We start from the raw sequence: 16774 nt of genomic DNA on the forward strand, positions 1-16774 counted from the left end.
GTATAAATGTGGATGAATATGTATAAGCAATGTCGCCCCCACCGACAACGCATAGTATTGCGTGAATCGGCAAGTCGCGTATCAAAAACTAGGACCACACATTTGGCTATACACCGACGCATAATGGCGGCCGAAGCATAACGATGCGTAGCCTTGGGGACACGTATGCCTACAGATGAGTTGACTATGAAATGGCCCTAAAGGGTTGGTTAACCCATGTATGTTTTATTCACCCTCATGGCATCGTATGTGTGTATGACTTTCTTCTTTCAGACAAATCCAGTTGGATTATATAAAAAAATATTTATGGCAATAGGTGGGTGTTTTTTTCAACAGTCCAAAAGTAGTCAAATAATGTGCATCAATTCATAATAAAAAGTACCTCACATGGCTCTGAGAGGTGAATAATGTCCTCCTGTAGCGAATCCATTTGTTTTTGTAATAAAAAAAAATACATATTTAAAATGTTATTCAAAACATATTTAAAACCTTTTCTCTCACTTTCGTAAGAGCCATTCCGGGTGGATGAAAATAGGACATAGGGGTCATGCATGCACCGGTGATTAGTGACGAACACGGAAGAGCGGAGGAGACAACAATACGCCAATCACAAAGTAGAATCACAAAATTAGGCTTGCACGTATGATAGTCAGTGGAAGAGAAAAAAAAGTGTTTACAACTTTTTAAATATGGATATTTTTCTTACAAAAAGTGCATCGATTTGCGACAGGAAGCCTTTATTCACCCCCCAGAGCCATGTGAGACACGTTTTATTGATGGATGGGTGCATTTTAGTTGACTGTTTTTGGACTACCGAGAAAAAAAACACACCTTTCTTGCTGCCATTAAATAACTTGGAAGAGCCAGGACAATTTTAAATTCAACTCAGATCAGATTCCTCTGAAAGAAGAAAATCATATACACATAGGGTGCCTTGAGAATGAGTAAAACATGGCCTAATTTAATTTTTTTGGTGAAACAATCCTTTAAGCAAAGTTGCTAATGGCCAATATGCTAGAACTGAACATTTTTCAGGATTCAAAACAGTATTCAGCAAAATAATAAAGAATGGCTATGTCCATAAACAGGGTTTCTGGTGGTTTTATGAAGATAAATTCAACACTTTATAAAGACATTTTAAATACCAATTATAGAAAATTCACGGAATAAAACTGGGGAAAATAATGTCAAATTATGTTCTCTAAATTTTGAAGCTGTTTTCCAATGCAAATATCTACATTTTCGTAAAGGGTTCACCCAAAAAAGAAAAAGAAAGAAAATTGTCATTTACTAAACCTCAAGTTGTTTTAAACCTGAATTAGTTTATTTCTGTTAGTCCCAGTCCCAGATCGTCTAACACAGTACACAGATCGTCTAACAACGAGTTACAACCCCAGATCACCCAGATTTCTTCTTCTTCTTTTACCTGGACCACATCACTGCAGACTGATGGTGCTCAGATTGGTCATCCACAAGCGTAATCCCAGCAGTCATGTCCTTGATGAATTCCTGCGCAGAGCCTGTGTGCTTTAATAAAAACAAAGGGATGCATTAAACAGGGCCTTACAATTGTAAAGCACATAGACTCCAATAAATGTGCATTTATAAATAAATAAATTTACTTACAACTTCGTCCAAGCTCTACAATGTAAATGCCATTTCCATTATGTCTGCATATCTTTTTGATGGATAACTGCAAAAGGACTCGCTGTGGTCCATCCACAGGATTATTGAATTCTGCTCTGAATCTTCAGTCATTCAAAAATATCATAAACATGAAAAATACAAAAACATGTTAAAACAGTGTAAAATAATAAACATACATATAAATAAATCTTTACAGAGAAAGACAAATGTATTGACAAGTTTATATTAAATGCCAAAGACAAACTATACCATCCAGACAATGCTTTTAAATGACACAACACATAATTATAACACAATAAAAGGAAATTTAACACATTTGTGTCGATCGTTATTGCATCTCTATTTATACAAGATATATGATATTATTACTTTTATTCTAAAATATGTAGATTTAAACGTACGCAATTTACTTATGACCTATATTCACCATAGACTATATAAAAACAGATATTCACGCAGTATTACACTGGGTTCTAGGTTCTAGTGAGGCACTTGAATGACTAACGTTACTTCAGAAAACTGAAAGAAGAGTTTGTAACGCTACCTTCAGAACTTCATCTGAACCGTAGACTGTAAAAAAATCATCAGAACTAAGCTTATGTCAGCGATATCAAATGTAACGTTAAGATACGCGCTCCAGAAGAACTCTGAGGGAGGTGCTCATCTATGGTGCTCATTTGTTTCCCTTATAACATGCAGAAAAGACACAGTTCGAGTAGGAATCTTCTTTTTTCTCCTAATGTTTCATCGATGTATATTCTGACGAATGTCTTACGCTGTCAGGTTTAGAGCAGTTCCTTTTTTTTTTTATTCCCGCCGTTCTTAATCCATACAGTGATCCGCGTTGAGCTCTCGCGCTCTGTTTGCACGGTCTCTAACGCAGCCCTGGGCTCAAATAATACATACAAACTGTATTTTTATCGTGCTCCACATAAGTTCAGCTCCGCTGTCCCGCATGGGAGAATATCTGTTTTAATATTTATAAGGAGAATACTGTGGAACCGCCTGTATTTTGAGGCTTCAGAGTGCCGCGAAACGAACATTTACATACAGTAACTTACATACAGAATATACGACTCTTAAAACAATACTTACTCTTCTGAGACAACAAATGTAATTTTACACATTAAGACAATAAATACGAATATTTTACTTACCAAAGTTGTATTCTAGTCAAATGTCCAAACTTTGAGGAGAAACTGACTAGAATGGCTGACGACCTTCTTCTCTCTTCAACAGCATTCAGGAAAATGACGAGATCTCGCGATAAGTGATGTTGTGAACGTGATATTGCTATTGAATTGAGTCAACAATTTTTTTTAAGTTATGAGGACAAATGACCTAGTTCAGTCAACTTTCAAACTAGTTGAGACACTGAAAACTTAAAATTTTTAGTTGAATGAACAAATTCAGTAACTGCAAGTTGTGTCAACATAAAAAAATTCATTGAAACAACTAAACTGCTAAATAATTTTTTACAGTGCACTCAGTTTGTTTGTCCGAGGAAGCAACAGTAACTAAGGGGCTTACCAATAGGTCAATTAGGATTGGCCCTAGTATCTAATAAATAAGGGCTAGTATCCCATTTAGAGTAGGTTAGTAACATAAAAATAGGTAACTGCATCATGGCCCTATCTAGATTTACTGTAGACTGCAGGAACACACACTAAAATAGTCCAAGGTGTGGATCCACCTGTTCGTTATTTTAATAACCTTTCAGCCTAACAAGAAAAAAACACCTGAAATGTGCATGCATGCTTATGATACAGCAGAAGGTTGAAGCTTCCATTTAATCCACCTAATATTAATAATAGACAACTATATGCAATCTCATACACCAGTAATAATATTGTAAATCTTTTATTTAAATGAAGTATTCTGATGTTAAAATGTATAAACTTGTTTAATGAAATTGTACTGGTTAAGGATAAAGTCATACATACAGTTGCAACATTTTTTAAAAAGCAGTTATGATTGTCATCATGGAGTAAATTTGTGCAAAACAGAATGTGATATATAGGTGATATAATGTAACCTACTCTTATAATAACACACAAGCATTACTGGAATGTAGTTAGGCATTTCAATGGTATTTTTATAAATGTCTGGTTTGAGCATTATTTATATCTTGTAATTTTAGTTAGGTTTATTAGTATAAAGATATTATCATATAAATATTATCACCTTTCCACTGATAATAACACACACACACACATACACACACACACACACACACACACACACACACACACACACACACACACACACACACACACACATATCCAGAGGGAGGATTGCAAGTAGCCTTCATCAACTGCAAAGAAACAAGTTCATATATTTACATTACATTTACATTTAGTAGACACTTTTATCCAAAGCGAATTACAAATGAGTACAATGGAAGCAATCAAAAACAACAAAAAGAGCAATGATATACAGTATAAGTGCTATACAAGTCTCAGCTTAAACACAGTACACATAGCAAGGGCTTTTAAATAATATAATTAATAAAAAGAAAACAGATAGAATAGAAAAAGAATAAAGCAATAGTGTTACGGGTCTTTTTATAATTGTATAATAAATGAAAATAAAATAGATAGAATACAAAAAGATTAGAAAGGTAGTTAGAGAATTAGAATTACAATAGAGTGGTAGAGTCAGAGGGTCAAATAATGATGGAAGAGATGTGTTTTAGAGATGGCTAATGAGCTGCTCGGATTGAGTTGGGCACGAAACATTTCATTTCAAGTCCATAAAAGTGACTGTGCTTCTTTGGGATGGCACAATCAAGGACGTTCACTTGCAGAACGCAAACTTCTAGAGGGCACATAAGTCTGAAGTAATGAATTTAGGTAAATGTAATATATCAGTAAAAAAAAAGTAACTATTTATATACTTTACTATGGTGTGCAGATAAAAATTAAACTACAATTCAACTTACAATTTAAACACAATAAAATAAAATGGTTCAAAAGAATAATAGAGTTGTGTTCATAACCTAATACTGGCCTAATCCTGTTTTTATTTATTTTTATTTTGTTCCAGCTCATTCTAGAAATAAAAGAGGGCAACAAAGAGGTGCAGTTACAAACTGAAAAAATTGTAGCCTTAAGTAAAAAAAAAAAAAAAATATTACAATTTTATTTTTATTATATAATAGTTCTGCCGTATTTTCTGACACACTTATAAAAGTGGATCTATATCTTATTCTACATCAGGTTCTTTATCAGAATCTGGAATAGAGTTAAGAGACTCCCATCCAGAGGTCATTTGTGAACACAGTGACTTGCTGAAATTTAACTTTTCAGGTGTTTCTTTTGATGAGACGCTCATGGACACATAAGCTGAACTTCCCGAAGAAGGATCGCAGACTTCAGCGACTGCAAAGAAATAAGTTCATATATCAGAAAAGCCTTTTTATAAACTATGGTGTGCAGATAAAAGTTAAACTTACCATTTAAAGGGATATCCATACTACGTGCTCTTCTACTTGGAAGAGGATCTGTTCTTCCAACCATCACATTTTCTGTTTCATATTCCAGTTGCTGAATCTTCATCCTTCTTTTCTCTGCTTTCCTCTTCTCTTCCACACATTGTAAAGTCTCTCTGTCGATTTCATAATGTTGTCCTCTGTTTGCTGTCACCATCTGCTCGATCTTCTCCAGGAGTTCTGTGACCTGAGATCCATCACTACAGTTCTTAGTGTTGAGAACATGATACCTGTTCCCACATTTCTCAATGAGCCACTGGAGAGCATCACCTTCACTTGCAATGAATAACTCTATGGGAGTTTCTCCTAGTTTTTCTCCTACAGTGAACAGAACCAATATGTGATTCCAGACTCTATCGCCGAGAGGCTCCATGATTTTCAGTAGTGCACTTTTCTCTTCCTCTGCAAAGGAACAGTTAACACTCTGGACTACAATAAAAGCATGTGTTCCAGTGGAGCCTTCGGTTACACTTCTCAAAATGTTTAGTTTGGCATCCTCAAGTCTTTTTTCAGTAAGGTAATCTTTCTCAAATCCTGGTGTATGAACCACAGTGAGCTTCCTTCCTGCAACCTCCCCATTTTCTTTGAGATTCTCTTCTGACCTTTTTCTGCTGAATGCGTTTCTACCCAGAATTGTGTTTCCTGTTGAACTCTTGACACAACAACCTGATCCAAGCAACACCAGCCTCATTTGAGAAAGTTTAGAATCTCCTTATACAAGAGAATAGAGCATGAACATTACTTAATGAAATTATAATGCAACTATGTAAAGCACCATTAAACCACAATTTCATGATTTACTCACCTGACTTTGAATGTCTAAATTCATTTATTTTTTGCATGTGTTTTACTATTTTTTCTACTTTCATCCTTCTGTCTTGCACATCCTTTAAATGCTGATTATCAATCATAAAACAGCGTGCTGTGTTTCCTGCAACCATCTCTTCTATCTTTTCAAACAGCTCTGTCACTTGATTGCCATCATCTGTGTTTCTGTTGTTGAAGACATGATACCTGTTCCCGCATTTGTCTATTATCCACTGAAGAGCTTCTCCTTCACTCTCAATGAACAGCTCAATGCTTGTGTCTCGCAACCAGTCACCAAAGGTAAAGAGAACAATCATGTGGTCCCAGACATTGAGACCAAGAAGAGCAACATGTTCTTCTATTGCCTTTCTGTAAACTTCAGTGAAAGAAACGTCCACTCTTATGACAAGCAGAAAGGCATGTGGTCCTGGAGGACAGTGAGATGAACACAACACAATCTCATCTTTGTAGAGTCTAGGGGTGTATTTTGAAGAGAAATTTCTTCTTCGGCCTGGAGTTTCAACCACAGTGATGTGTCTTCCTGCAACATCTCCTTCTCGTACTGCAGATGTCAATGATCTTTTGGAATCAAATGCAGATTTTCCCAGGATGGTGTTTCCTGCTGAACTCTTCCCAGATCCATAATAACCCAGCAGCACCATCCTCAACGCTGAGAGACCTTTATTTATGATAACCAAATGTATGCTCTATTATGGTACAGTACAGCACGTCAACAGTTTACATCATTTACATCAACCATCATGTTGACAACAGAGGTCTACATAAATAAGTAATAAGCAAGTAAATATTTAGTTCTTATATCTGCTTGAAAGAGGAAATGTATAAAACTCTAAAAGTCTTTGTCAAGGTTACATTCTAGTAACATATTTCAAATCAGGAAAGAAATCTGATGACAGTGGTCAAATTCATTTCTTTAGCTCAAATCACTTTTTTTTTTTTTTTAACCATTTCTGGTAAACCACAATAATAAAAAAACAGAGTTAGAAAAAAGAGCTCACCACTTGTTCTGGTCTTGTCTTTCAGCTGCTGAATCTTCATTCTTCTTTCAGTTGCTTTCTTGTTCTGTTCTCTCCTCTTCTCCTCCACCTTCTGCAAAATCTCTCTGTTTATTTCATAATGTCTGCCTCTGTTTCCTTCCACCATCTTCTGTATTTTCTTAAGCAGTTCTGTTACTTGAGATCCATCGCCCCAGTTTTTAGTATTGAGCTCATGATATCTTTTCCCACATTTCTCTATCAGCCACTGTACTTCACTTTCATCCTCAATAAACTGTTGAGTGGTTATGCTTCCTGGTTGATCTCCACAGGTGAACAGCACTATTGTATACCTCCATACTTCCTCGCCAAAGCATTTAATATTTTCACATAGGATGTCTTTTTCGTTTTCTTTAAACGGTGTTTCTACATTTAAGACCAGCAGCAGCACATGAGGTCCTGGAGGACATTTTGTCACACTCAAGATGATTTCCTGTTTGCACAGTTCAGGGTTTTCTTCAAAGGGTAAATTTCCCCACCAGCCTGGAGTATCAACCACAGTGATCTTTGTGCCAGCTCTTTCACTGCATGCTTCCGCACAATGCACATTCTTCCTCAAGTCAAATTCCCTTTTACTCAGGATAGTGTTTCCTGCTGAGCTTTTCCCAACATTTTTTTGACCCAAAAGAATGATCCGCAGCTCTGTTAGAGAACCAGGAAAGAAGAAGCCTATGTGTTTTATAAACAACAAGCTAAATAATTTCCCTCACAAATCTTAACAATGTGAAAATATCTGTATGCTAATATTAGGTAGATTTGTATGATAATAGATTTATATTAACAACCGTTAGAACAAAAGTGAGTTTGTTGTTGTTGTCCATCAAAGTAATTGATGCAGAATTGTCGGTTCCACTTTATTTTACAGTACGTGTACTAACATGTACTTATAGTGTACTTACAGTGTATTTATCTAAGAAAGTTCTGGTAACACAAGGTAACCACATGGGGTAGGGTTAGATTTAGGGGTAGGTTTAGGGTTAGTACCTACACTGTAAACCCTAATAAGTTGAGACTACTCAAATGATTTGAGGAAAGTGGTTGCGTAAGTAAAATTGAGTAATGGCAAAATTGACAACTCAATTCAATTGAGTTGACCTAATGTTGGTCTCTTCATTGAATTAACTTAAATGTTCAAGTACAGATAACTTAAAAAGGCAAATAGACTTAACTTACATTTTTGAGTTTTATATGGTTTACTTGTTTTAATGATTTAATACAAATATTGTTTTTCCATTAACAGCTTTATTTGGTTTATACATTTACATTAATTTAAGAAACATTACTAATATCAAGCTCATATTTTTAAGTCACATTTAGACACTTGAACAGCACTTAAGCTCACATTTTTAGAAAACAGTAGCTCATATTTTTAACAGCAAGCTGCATTTTTAAGTCACATTAAAATATTGAGCTCATGTTTAACAGTAAGCTTACATTTTTACAGAACATTACACTTACATTAAAAAAAAAAAAAAACATTAAGCTCATATTTTTAAGTCTCATTTTCAAAAGACCATGTTTAATGTAAATGTGTTGCAATTAAAAGTGCGCCAAGCAATTTCTCGATTTTAGCCAAACAGCTGGTTTGCCAACGATTGTGTTTTAGGCTGCAGGTCTTTCTGCCCCAAGGAAAGTAGAATCCGCTGAATGAAGTCAAACATGTATCCCAGTGACTTTGGGTAACTCAGGTGCAATGCATATATAAGTCCGAACAGAAGGCAAATTGCTTTTTCAGGAAGGTCATGTAGATTGTCCATCACTAATTTTCCCTCGATTACGATTCCAATCGAAGAGGGAGACCCATCTTGTCCCATCTTCAACTATCAAAATCCCCACTGGCACATAAAGAATTGAGCGGTGATCATCGGACATCTAGTGAAAAAACATTAACAAATTAAAATTAATTCACATACATGCAAGCTCATTTACATTTCAAAAAGGTGCAACTTAAAGGGTTAGTTCACCAAAAAAATTAAAATTCTGTTAGTAATTACTCACCCTCACGTTGTTTCAACGAAGTAATACATCATCGGAACACAAATTAAAATATTTTTTATGATCCGAGTTGTCTCACTCCTCCATAGGCTTCTCTGTAATTTAAACTTGCCAGCCCAGAAAGTTTGTAAAGACATGTTAAAATAGTACAAGTGACCACAGTGGCTGAACCAGAAATTTATCAAGCGTAGCGTTACGTTATGTAACAGCGCAGCGCCTCTGGGTTGTACATCAGAACGGAGGCTCATGCTGGTCATGTGTGTGATGCTGGCCAATAGTGAGCCTACGTTCTGACGTACAACCCAGAAGTGCTGCACTGTTAGACTACTTGAACTCACTCAGAGAAACAAAGAGGACAATGTATAGTTGAATAGACGTTATTTTGTTTGTTTTTTTGCGCACAAAAAGTATTCTCATTGCTTGATAAACTTTAGGTTGAGGCACTGTAGTCACTTTGACTATTTTAACAATGTTTTTAACTTTCTGGGCCGGCAAGTTACAATTACAATAGAAACCTATGGAGGAGTGAGACAGCTCTCAGATTTCATCAAAAATATCTTAATTTGTGCTCCGAAGATGAACAAAAGTATTACAGGTTTGGAACAACATGAGGGTGAGTAATTACTGACAGAATTTTCATTTTTTATTACACATTCACACGATGTCTCACATATAGTGCATCAATATCAACCTAAAAGGGTTAGTTCACCCAAAATTTAAAATTCTGTCATTAATTACTGAACCTTGTGTTGTTGCACATCTGAAAGACCTACGTTCATCTTCGGAACATATTAAAATATTTTTAATGAAACCCATGAGGTTTCAGTCCCTCCATACTAGAGATCCAATTCAATTACCACTTTCAAGGTCCAATAAGGTATGAAAGACATCACTAAAGTAATCCATGTGACTCCAGTGGTTTAACCTCAATTTCATGAAGCTACACAAGTAATCTGTTTGTGCAAAAAAAAAAAAAAAAAGTACAACTTATAAAAAAATATTATCTCCAATGCACGGTCACGCAATTACGTCTGCTCTCACATGAATACAAAACTCACACGTTTTGGTGCTATATGAGATACTGTCTTGAACGGGCGTTGCAGATAAACAATTACACTGGTAAATTATGTTTTTTTTGCACAAACATAGCACTCGTTTTGCTTCAGAAAATTGAGGTTAAACCACTGGAGTACAGTAGTACAGAGTACTGCAACAAAGTCTTTCCTATCATCCTTGAAAGTGTAGTTGTGTTGGATGTCAATGGAGGGACATAAAGTTACAGAATATCATTTAAAAAAATCTATTGTGTCTTAAAGATGGAATGACACAAGGGTGAGTCAATGAATTACAGAATTTTCATTTTTGAGTGAATTAACCCTTTAGATTGATACAGTGTGTGTGAATGACCGAGATTGTGAATGTGTTAGAGTGTGTATAGAGGGTGAGAGGGTGTCTTTTGGACATTTTCTCCTTGGAACACTTACCAAACACATCTTAAAGAAAGCAGGAGTCATCTCCAAACCAAAGGGGTAGTCCTTTAAGCACCAAAGTTCAGTTTCAGTTGGCTCTGATAGCTTGTGTGAAAAAAATAAAATTTTATTAAATCCAACCACTTGATAATAATACATTATTATAGCCTTTAAACATTTAATCAGAGATCAACTATGAAGTCTATATTGCAGTTTATAAGGATCAATCTACTATCTTCTAAGATATTTCTAGGATAAATTATTGGGACTTCTAACTAACCTTTGTTGCTTCAGAAGGTTCATCAAGAGCTGACCAGCAACTCCCGTTCTGGCTCTGAAAATGTCCAAGAGCCATGTACTATGTTGGTCAAGGGTCTCGTAAAATTCCCTTTTCAAGATCTTACCAGCAATCCTATTAAACTCCACGTGGAGCTGAAAAAATTAAGAAGGGGAAAGTAACAACATGCATGCATGGTGTGCTTGATTTTTTTTTAAGATAACAAGTTAATTCCAGTCAAAGGTACAAAAATGTGTTAATTAAAAAAAGGTTAATTATTTATTTACTTACATTTAAAAGGATTTTTCATTCATGAATAAAAATTTGCTGTCAATTTACTCACTCTAGCCATCCAAGATGTGGGCGACTTTATTTAGCAGAACATTAAGGGAGATTTTTAGCTGAAACTGTTGTCTTTGGCTATTCATATAATGAAAGTCAACTGTAACCATCCCTTTGATTGTCAAAAAACGTGTACAAGCAAAACAAAATCAATAATTGTGATTCCTGATGATATATTTGTGTCTTATGAAATGAAACGATAAGTCTATGCAAGCAACATTATTTATAACATTATTACCTTTACCTTGTACAAACAGCCCTGAGTGTATTTTCTACAGTCTGGAGTGCGAGTGTAAAGATATATCAAACTTTGGGAATATGTGAAAACTCAATCTTCCCAATTTGAGATCACTCATGTGAACAACCTTACTTTTTCATACAGGTTGCAGCATCAAGGATAGTAGCAAGTACCATTTTGCACATCCTGCTAGTTGTAAATAAACCACGCATCAGGGTGCTTGCGCTCCAGGCTGTCAGGAGGAGATGGGTCTGTTGTGTTGTTCATCAAAATGATACTTGCTGCTATCCTTAATGTTGCAACCCGTTTAAAAAAGCAAAATTACATTCACATGTGTGATCTCAAATCGGGAAGATTGACAGATTCCCAAAGTTTGATATAACGTTACATCTTTACGCTTGTGTTCCAGACTGTAGTAAACAAATTCAGCTTTGTTTGCAGAGGCTGTGAATTAAAGGTAATATATGAGGTTTAGTTTCTTGCATAGACCTATCATTTCATATAATTTCATTCCACATAACCATTCATTAATTAATAATATCTCTGTAAATGCGTCGCAGGCGGGAAAAGGTCTGCGGTTTTTAGTAACATACCGACCAAAGAAATTCTTATAACGATTAACGTTAGGCATAAGTCAGTATTCACGCGGCAGCCCAATTTTACACCAAATAAAAGAAACGTCCTTTCACAAATTACACAAAGAGACATTTCAGTGTCTGGAAATAGATTTTTCTCGAAGTTCGAGCCGCAATATCACGCTTAGGTCTATTGTAAACAACAGCGCTAAGTTAGTCTGTAAAACATTGGCTATGTTTGGAAGTTAGGGGATTTTAACTTAAACGCATTTATACCTTAAGTCCAATTGTATAAAAAATAAAATAAAACATAGCAGACAATAAAGCAAAATTTACCAGCGTAAAGTTACTCCTGTGGCCTCGACTCTTCCCCCTCCTCGTCTGCTTCATAACCACCTGCCTGCTAATGTTACTGTCCCTACAGGAGGAAAACGGGAAATTCAGATGTTCTTACAGAAAGTTGGTAACACGAACGTGTTTATAACTCGAAAAATACTCAAAGGCAACTAAGCAAAATTTAAATGTATATTTTTCCATTATTCTACCTACCAGCGTACTCTGGGTCTTTCACGACGACTCTCTTCCCGCCTGCTTTAACGCCCGTCTGGCTGCTTGTGCAGCTGGCCCGCTGCCAGAGTAAAACGGAAACGTATTTTCAACATGCAAATAATATGACAATAAAACGTATAAGGAAATAAAAAAACAACGTGTGTATATTTATGCGTTGTGTTTAAACCTTTACTTACCTATTTAACTTTTAACTGTATTATTTATTTCTTCTTTCAGGTGTTCCTGCAAATGATTGTGAACCGCAGTCAGTGCTGCGTCTTCAGCAAATTCGACAAACAATTCCCGCCTTGTGTTATATTGGCCAATCGGCGCTGTTGTCAAGGCAGAATTTCAAGCGCGACCAATCATTTTTAAACAGAGACGTAGCGAATAATTTAAATAAATGGAAATTCTGAGTTAATAACACTTAAAATCTTAATTCAAAAGATTTTTACTGCCAATGAGTAATTTAAACACACCTGTTTAAGTTTTGATGGCAAAACTTGGTGTTATAAGTAATGTGAAGTTATGTTAACTTGATTTCTTTATTAATTACAACATTAGGGTTTACAGTGTAGTTATTACATGGTTATTGTAATTACTATAATATGTACATAGTATGTACATGAGGAACAGGACTGTAAAATAAAGTGCTACCGAATTGTCCTAATTTGAAAATGAAAGTAAAATGGGCACGAGCATTTTTAGTTAGGGAGGGAAATAGGAAAGACTCCAACACACACAACCCCCACCCTACCCCACTGTGATACCGGTGGGCTATTACCGGTGTTGTGACATGTCGATTAGCCAGTAGAAAAATTTCATCACCGTCACAACACTACTTCTAAACATAACCTACTAGTGGTTGTTAGTAGTTATAGTCCGGAAGCAGAGAGGAAACGTTTAGGCAATGTTAGTACGCACAAAGTCTACCGCTGGTATATGATGTCCTGGCAATTTAATGCACTCAACTACACTGCCTTCATGTCGTGTATTACCCTTATTGGTAACACTTTCTTATAAAGCCTGTATGTATAATACATTATAAGGGTATCTGAAGGCATTATAATGAATGCATAATGCATTATAAAAAAAATAAAATAAATGTATATGTTAGATCAATTCATGAATAATCATAACAACAATTATAATACATCATAATACTTATGTCTTTGTGTTTAAAAGTTTAAGATTATGATTATTTATAACACACAAGACAATGAGCACCATATTAAATCTACTTCATTTACAGTATAATTGACTGTATCATATGTTGACATTGTTTATTTAAGATCTGCACAGTATCTTACTACAGCTTGTGAGTGGTTAGATGTTAAGTGTTATTTGAGTGTTTCCTGTGGAGGTAATGTTAATTTATTGATGTGAGCTTAATTCATTAAAATGCAATGTTTTATATGGTTACATTTTATTTTGATGGTCCCCTTAATCAATCGACTATAAGCAACTTTGCAACTACATGCCAACTAACTCTCATTCGAGTATAAGTACGCTCAAGAATGGCAGAATCTAGCACAACAGAATAAGTTGATGTACTTGCAAAGACACTTACATTCAGTTTATCTGTATCCGTTGACCATCAAAATAAAATGTTAGCATATATTTACACTAGCAGACATACTAATAATCTAATGACTGCTAGTTGATATAGTTGCAGAGTTACTTATCAACAGCTGTCTAAAGGGTACCATCAAAAGAATAACTGATATTACAATAAAAAAAATACAAAAAATTCAAAGCAAATGTGTCGTATTACACACTCATCTGATCTATTACCTGATCTTATGGCTTTTTGAAAGAAATGTTATTATCATCATCATCATTATTATTATTACTACTACTACTACTACTTATAAGTGGTCTTTGGCCACTTTAAGTAGCATAAGAAAAATGGCAAGATATGATACTTATAATACATTATGACTATGATAAATATGATCCTTTGTAAAGGTAGATGCAACGTGTTCATTGTGTTAAAAATCATACTCTTAAAAGCTATAAGCAAAAATAAGTAAATATTATAATATATTATAACTGTTCTTATGAATACTTAGGGGAGTACAACATATTATAAGATTTATGCATTATTCATTCATTATAATGCTTTATAATGCATTTGTAGCCTAATGGTTAGAGTGTTGGACTTGCAGTCCAAGGGTTGCAAGTTCGAGCCTCGGGCCGGCAGGAATTGTAGGTGGGGGGAGTGAATGTACAGCACTCTCTCCACCTTCAATACCACAATGCCCTTGAGCAAGGCACTGAACCCCCAACTGCTCCCTGGGCACCGCACCATAAATGTCTGTCCACTGTGTGTGTTCACAGTGTGTGTGTGTTCACAGTATGTGTGTGTTCACTGCTGTGTGTGTGTGTGTGCACTTTGGATGGGTTAAAAGCAGAGCACAAATTCTCAGTATGGGTCACCATACTTGGCTGTATGTCACATCACTTTAAGGATACCCTTAAAATGTTTTATAAATATGGGCTTCATAGAAAGTGTTAACTTTGTCTCTCTTTTACAGGCTATTAGATTTGATCATGTGAAACTGATTGTTGAACAGCGGTTACGGGTTGCTAATTTCGAGTTGAAATCTAATGTAATGTAATACTGAAGTGGATTATTTATAAGATGAATTATTAATTTAATCAATAAAACAGCTCGAAAATTAACATTTGACATACCTCCAAATGAACTGAGATTCATCATGACTACCAGCTTCGGATCCAAAACTTCTCTTTAACTCTTCTTGACAGCCCTTTGATATAGACAGCCCTTTGATATAAAGCACAACTGCAGTTGTGTGCATGCCATGGTTTTGAACAAGTTTGAATATTTCACAGACATCGCCTTTCTCCGTAGTCTAAAGAAGTTGTTTACAAAGGCACAGAAACCGAAAGCTAGTTGCTCAGTTAGCTAGCAAATTTTCTTCATCAGTATTCCTATTTACAGTCGTGTTTATGAGAAAACAGGGTACCTGATTTATCAACGGTAATCAACAAAAGCATTTTTTTTATACTGTTAATATTGTCATGTAACGTGATGTGTCAAATAGAGAGTAAAACCAGTCATACCAGTCTAGAGACGTCGTGTCAGAAGTGAAAGTGAAAGTGCTTTGTGTTGCTTCAGAGCAGCCAATCAAACAGCGACACAATTCGTGCTCTCACTTTAACTGCTACCAGTAAAACTAGTGTGTCGATTCACAAAGAATACAGTACAAAAGAGTCTTAAAATAAACCTGATGCAAAATTAAATTGATAAAAATACGCTTTTAAAGATCCAAAAGCACATGCATAAACGTAAAAAGGGGGGAAAGTGCAAATAAATTTACTTTAAATTAACAAAGTTGTGCTTCAGCCAAAATAGCGATGTCATTTTCAAACAAAAAACACTGGATAGAACTGAACAAAACACATTTTAACAATATTTAATTGTTAACTGCTAAATGTGTTCATTTCCTACAATAGCAATTGGTGTAAAAATCATGCATTTCTTAAGTGTAACATAAAATATTTATTTTAACAATACCTGTTTTTTTTTCTTTACATTAATGTATTTTGTGTTCTGCAGAAAAAAAAAAGAAAGAAAGTCATTCAGAAACGGCACAAGCATCAATAATCTCATTTCAGAAAGTCCATTTTCAAGTGTGTAATGTATAGGATTCTGAAGGGGGGGAAACAATGTGGAGATGATTAAAATTACAAAATATTTCAAGACAATTAGTTTTTGCGTTCTTTAAATTAGCAATTTGGGTATGCGAGAGAGTCTCTTTCAGAGAGCCCCATACTGTTTGCACATTGTTTTCCCATCAAATGTAGAGTGACTACAGTGTCCTAAATAGTTTTCTGGAAGTAAAGCAGAAATCTGTCCTGCAGTGGTGCTACCATTACAATATTTAATTAAATATATTAAACTGAACCTCAAGTTGTTTAAAACCTATGACTACTTCTTTCTGCAGAATACAAACAAATACAAACAACATTGGACCTTATTGATTTTCTTTCTATAAACCTTTAATAATAATAATACAAAAAATCAAAATGCATATTCTGAGTGTTTCATAAGGATGATAGATGAAAACAGTTTTCATCTTTAGGTGAATATAGGATTTGCTTTTATTTTTTAAACAGTATACCATAGACTACCATAATTTATTGTATATTGGAGCAAGATTAAAGGACGGACTAATTTATTAAAGCACTACAGATGATATTTTAAGATGCTTAGTCACGACTTAGTCAAATATATCAAGGAAAAAATACAAAGTTAAAATAAATTGTATACATTTTCTATTCTCTTCTTTATTATCATGAGGCA

The 16774-nt window shown here is 35.0% G+C and overlaps 1 protein-coding gene across 8 annotated transcripts; it reads right to left on the minus strand.

Moving 5' to 3' along the window:
• Positions 1–4176: 4176 nt before the first annotated feature.
• On the minus strand, positions 4177–15591 carry LOC113058757 (GTPase IMAP family member 8-like). Of its 8 annotated transcripts, none has more exons than XR_003278027.1 (8): positions 15532–15557; positions 15142–15232; positions 12642–12687; positions 12445–12523; positions 12232–12313; positions 10744–10895; positions 10479–10568; positions 8222–8871 (listed from the first exon to the last, which is right to left on the minus strand). XR_003278027.1 is itself a non-coding variant. In XM_026226949.1 (7 exons), the coding sequence occupies exons 2-7, from the start codon at positions 15164–15166 to the stop codon at positions 4852–4854; spliced, it is 2043 nt and encodes a 680-aa protein (XP_026082734.1). In that variant the 5' UTR covers positions 15167–15232; positions 15532–15591; the 3' UTR covers positions 4177–4851. The 8 variants fall into 8 exon arrangements, 3 of the variants coding, with proteins under 3 accessions (XP_026082734.1, XP_026082732.1, XP_026082733.1); XR_003278028.1 differs by having other exon boundaries at positions 15142–15215; positions 15532–15544; XM_026226949.1 differs by lacking the exons at positions 8222–8871; positions 10479–10568; positions 10744–10895; ... (1 more) ...; positions 12445–12523; positions 12642–12687 and adding exons at positions 4177–5027; positions 5102–5848; positions 5943–6623; positions 6964–7210; positions 7475–7641 and having other exon boundaries at positions 15532–15591.
• Between the last annotated feature and the right edge of the window lie 1183 nt (positions 15592–16774).

The sequence above is a fragment of the Carassius auratus genome, chromosome 40 (assembly GCF_003368295.1).
Source record: "Carassius auratus strain Wakin chromosome 40, ASM336829v1, whole genome shotgun sequence".
Taxonomy (NCBI): domain Eukaryota; kingdom Metazoa; phylum Chordata; class Actinopteri; order Cypriniformes; family Cyprinidae; genus Carassius; species Carassius auratus.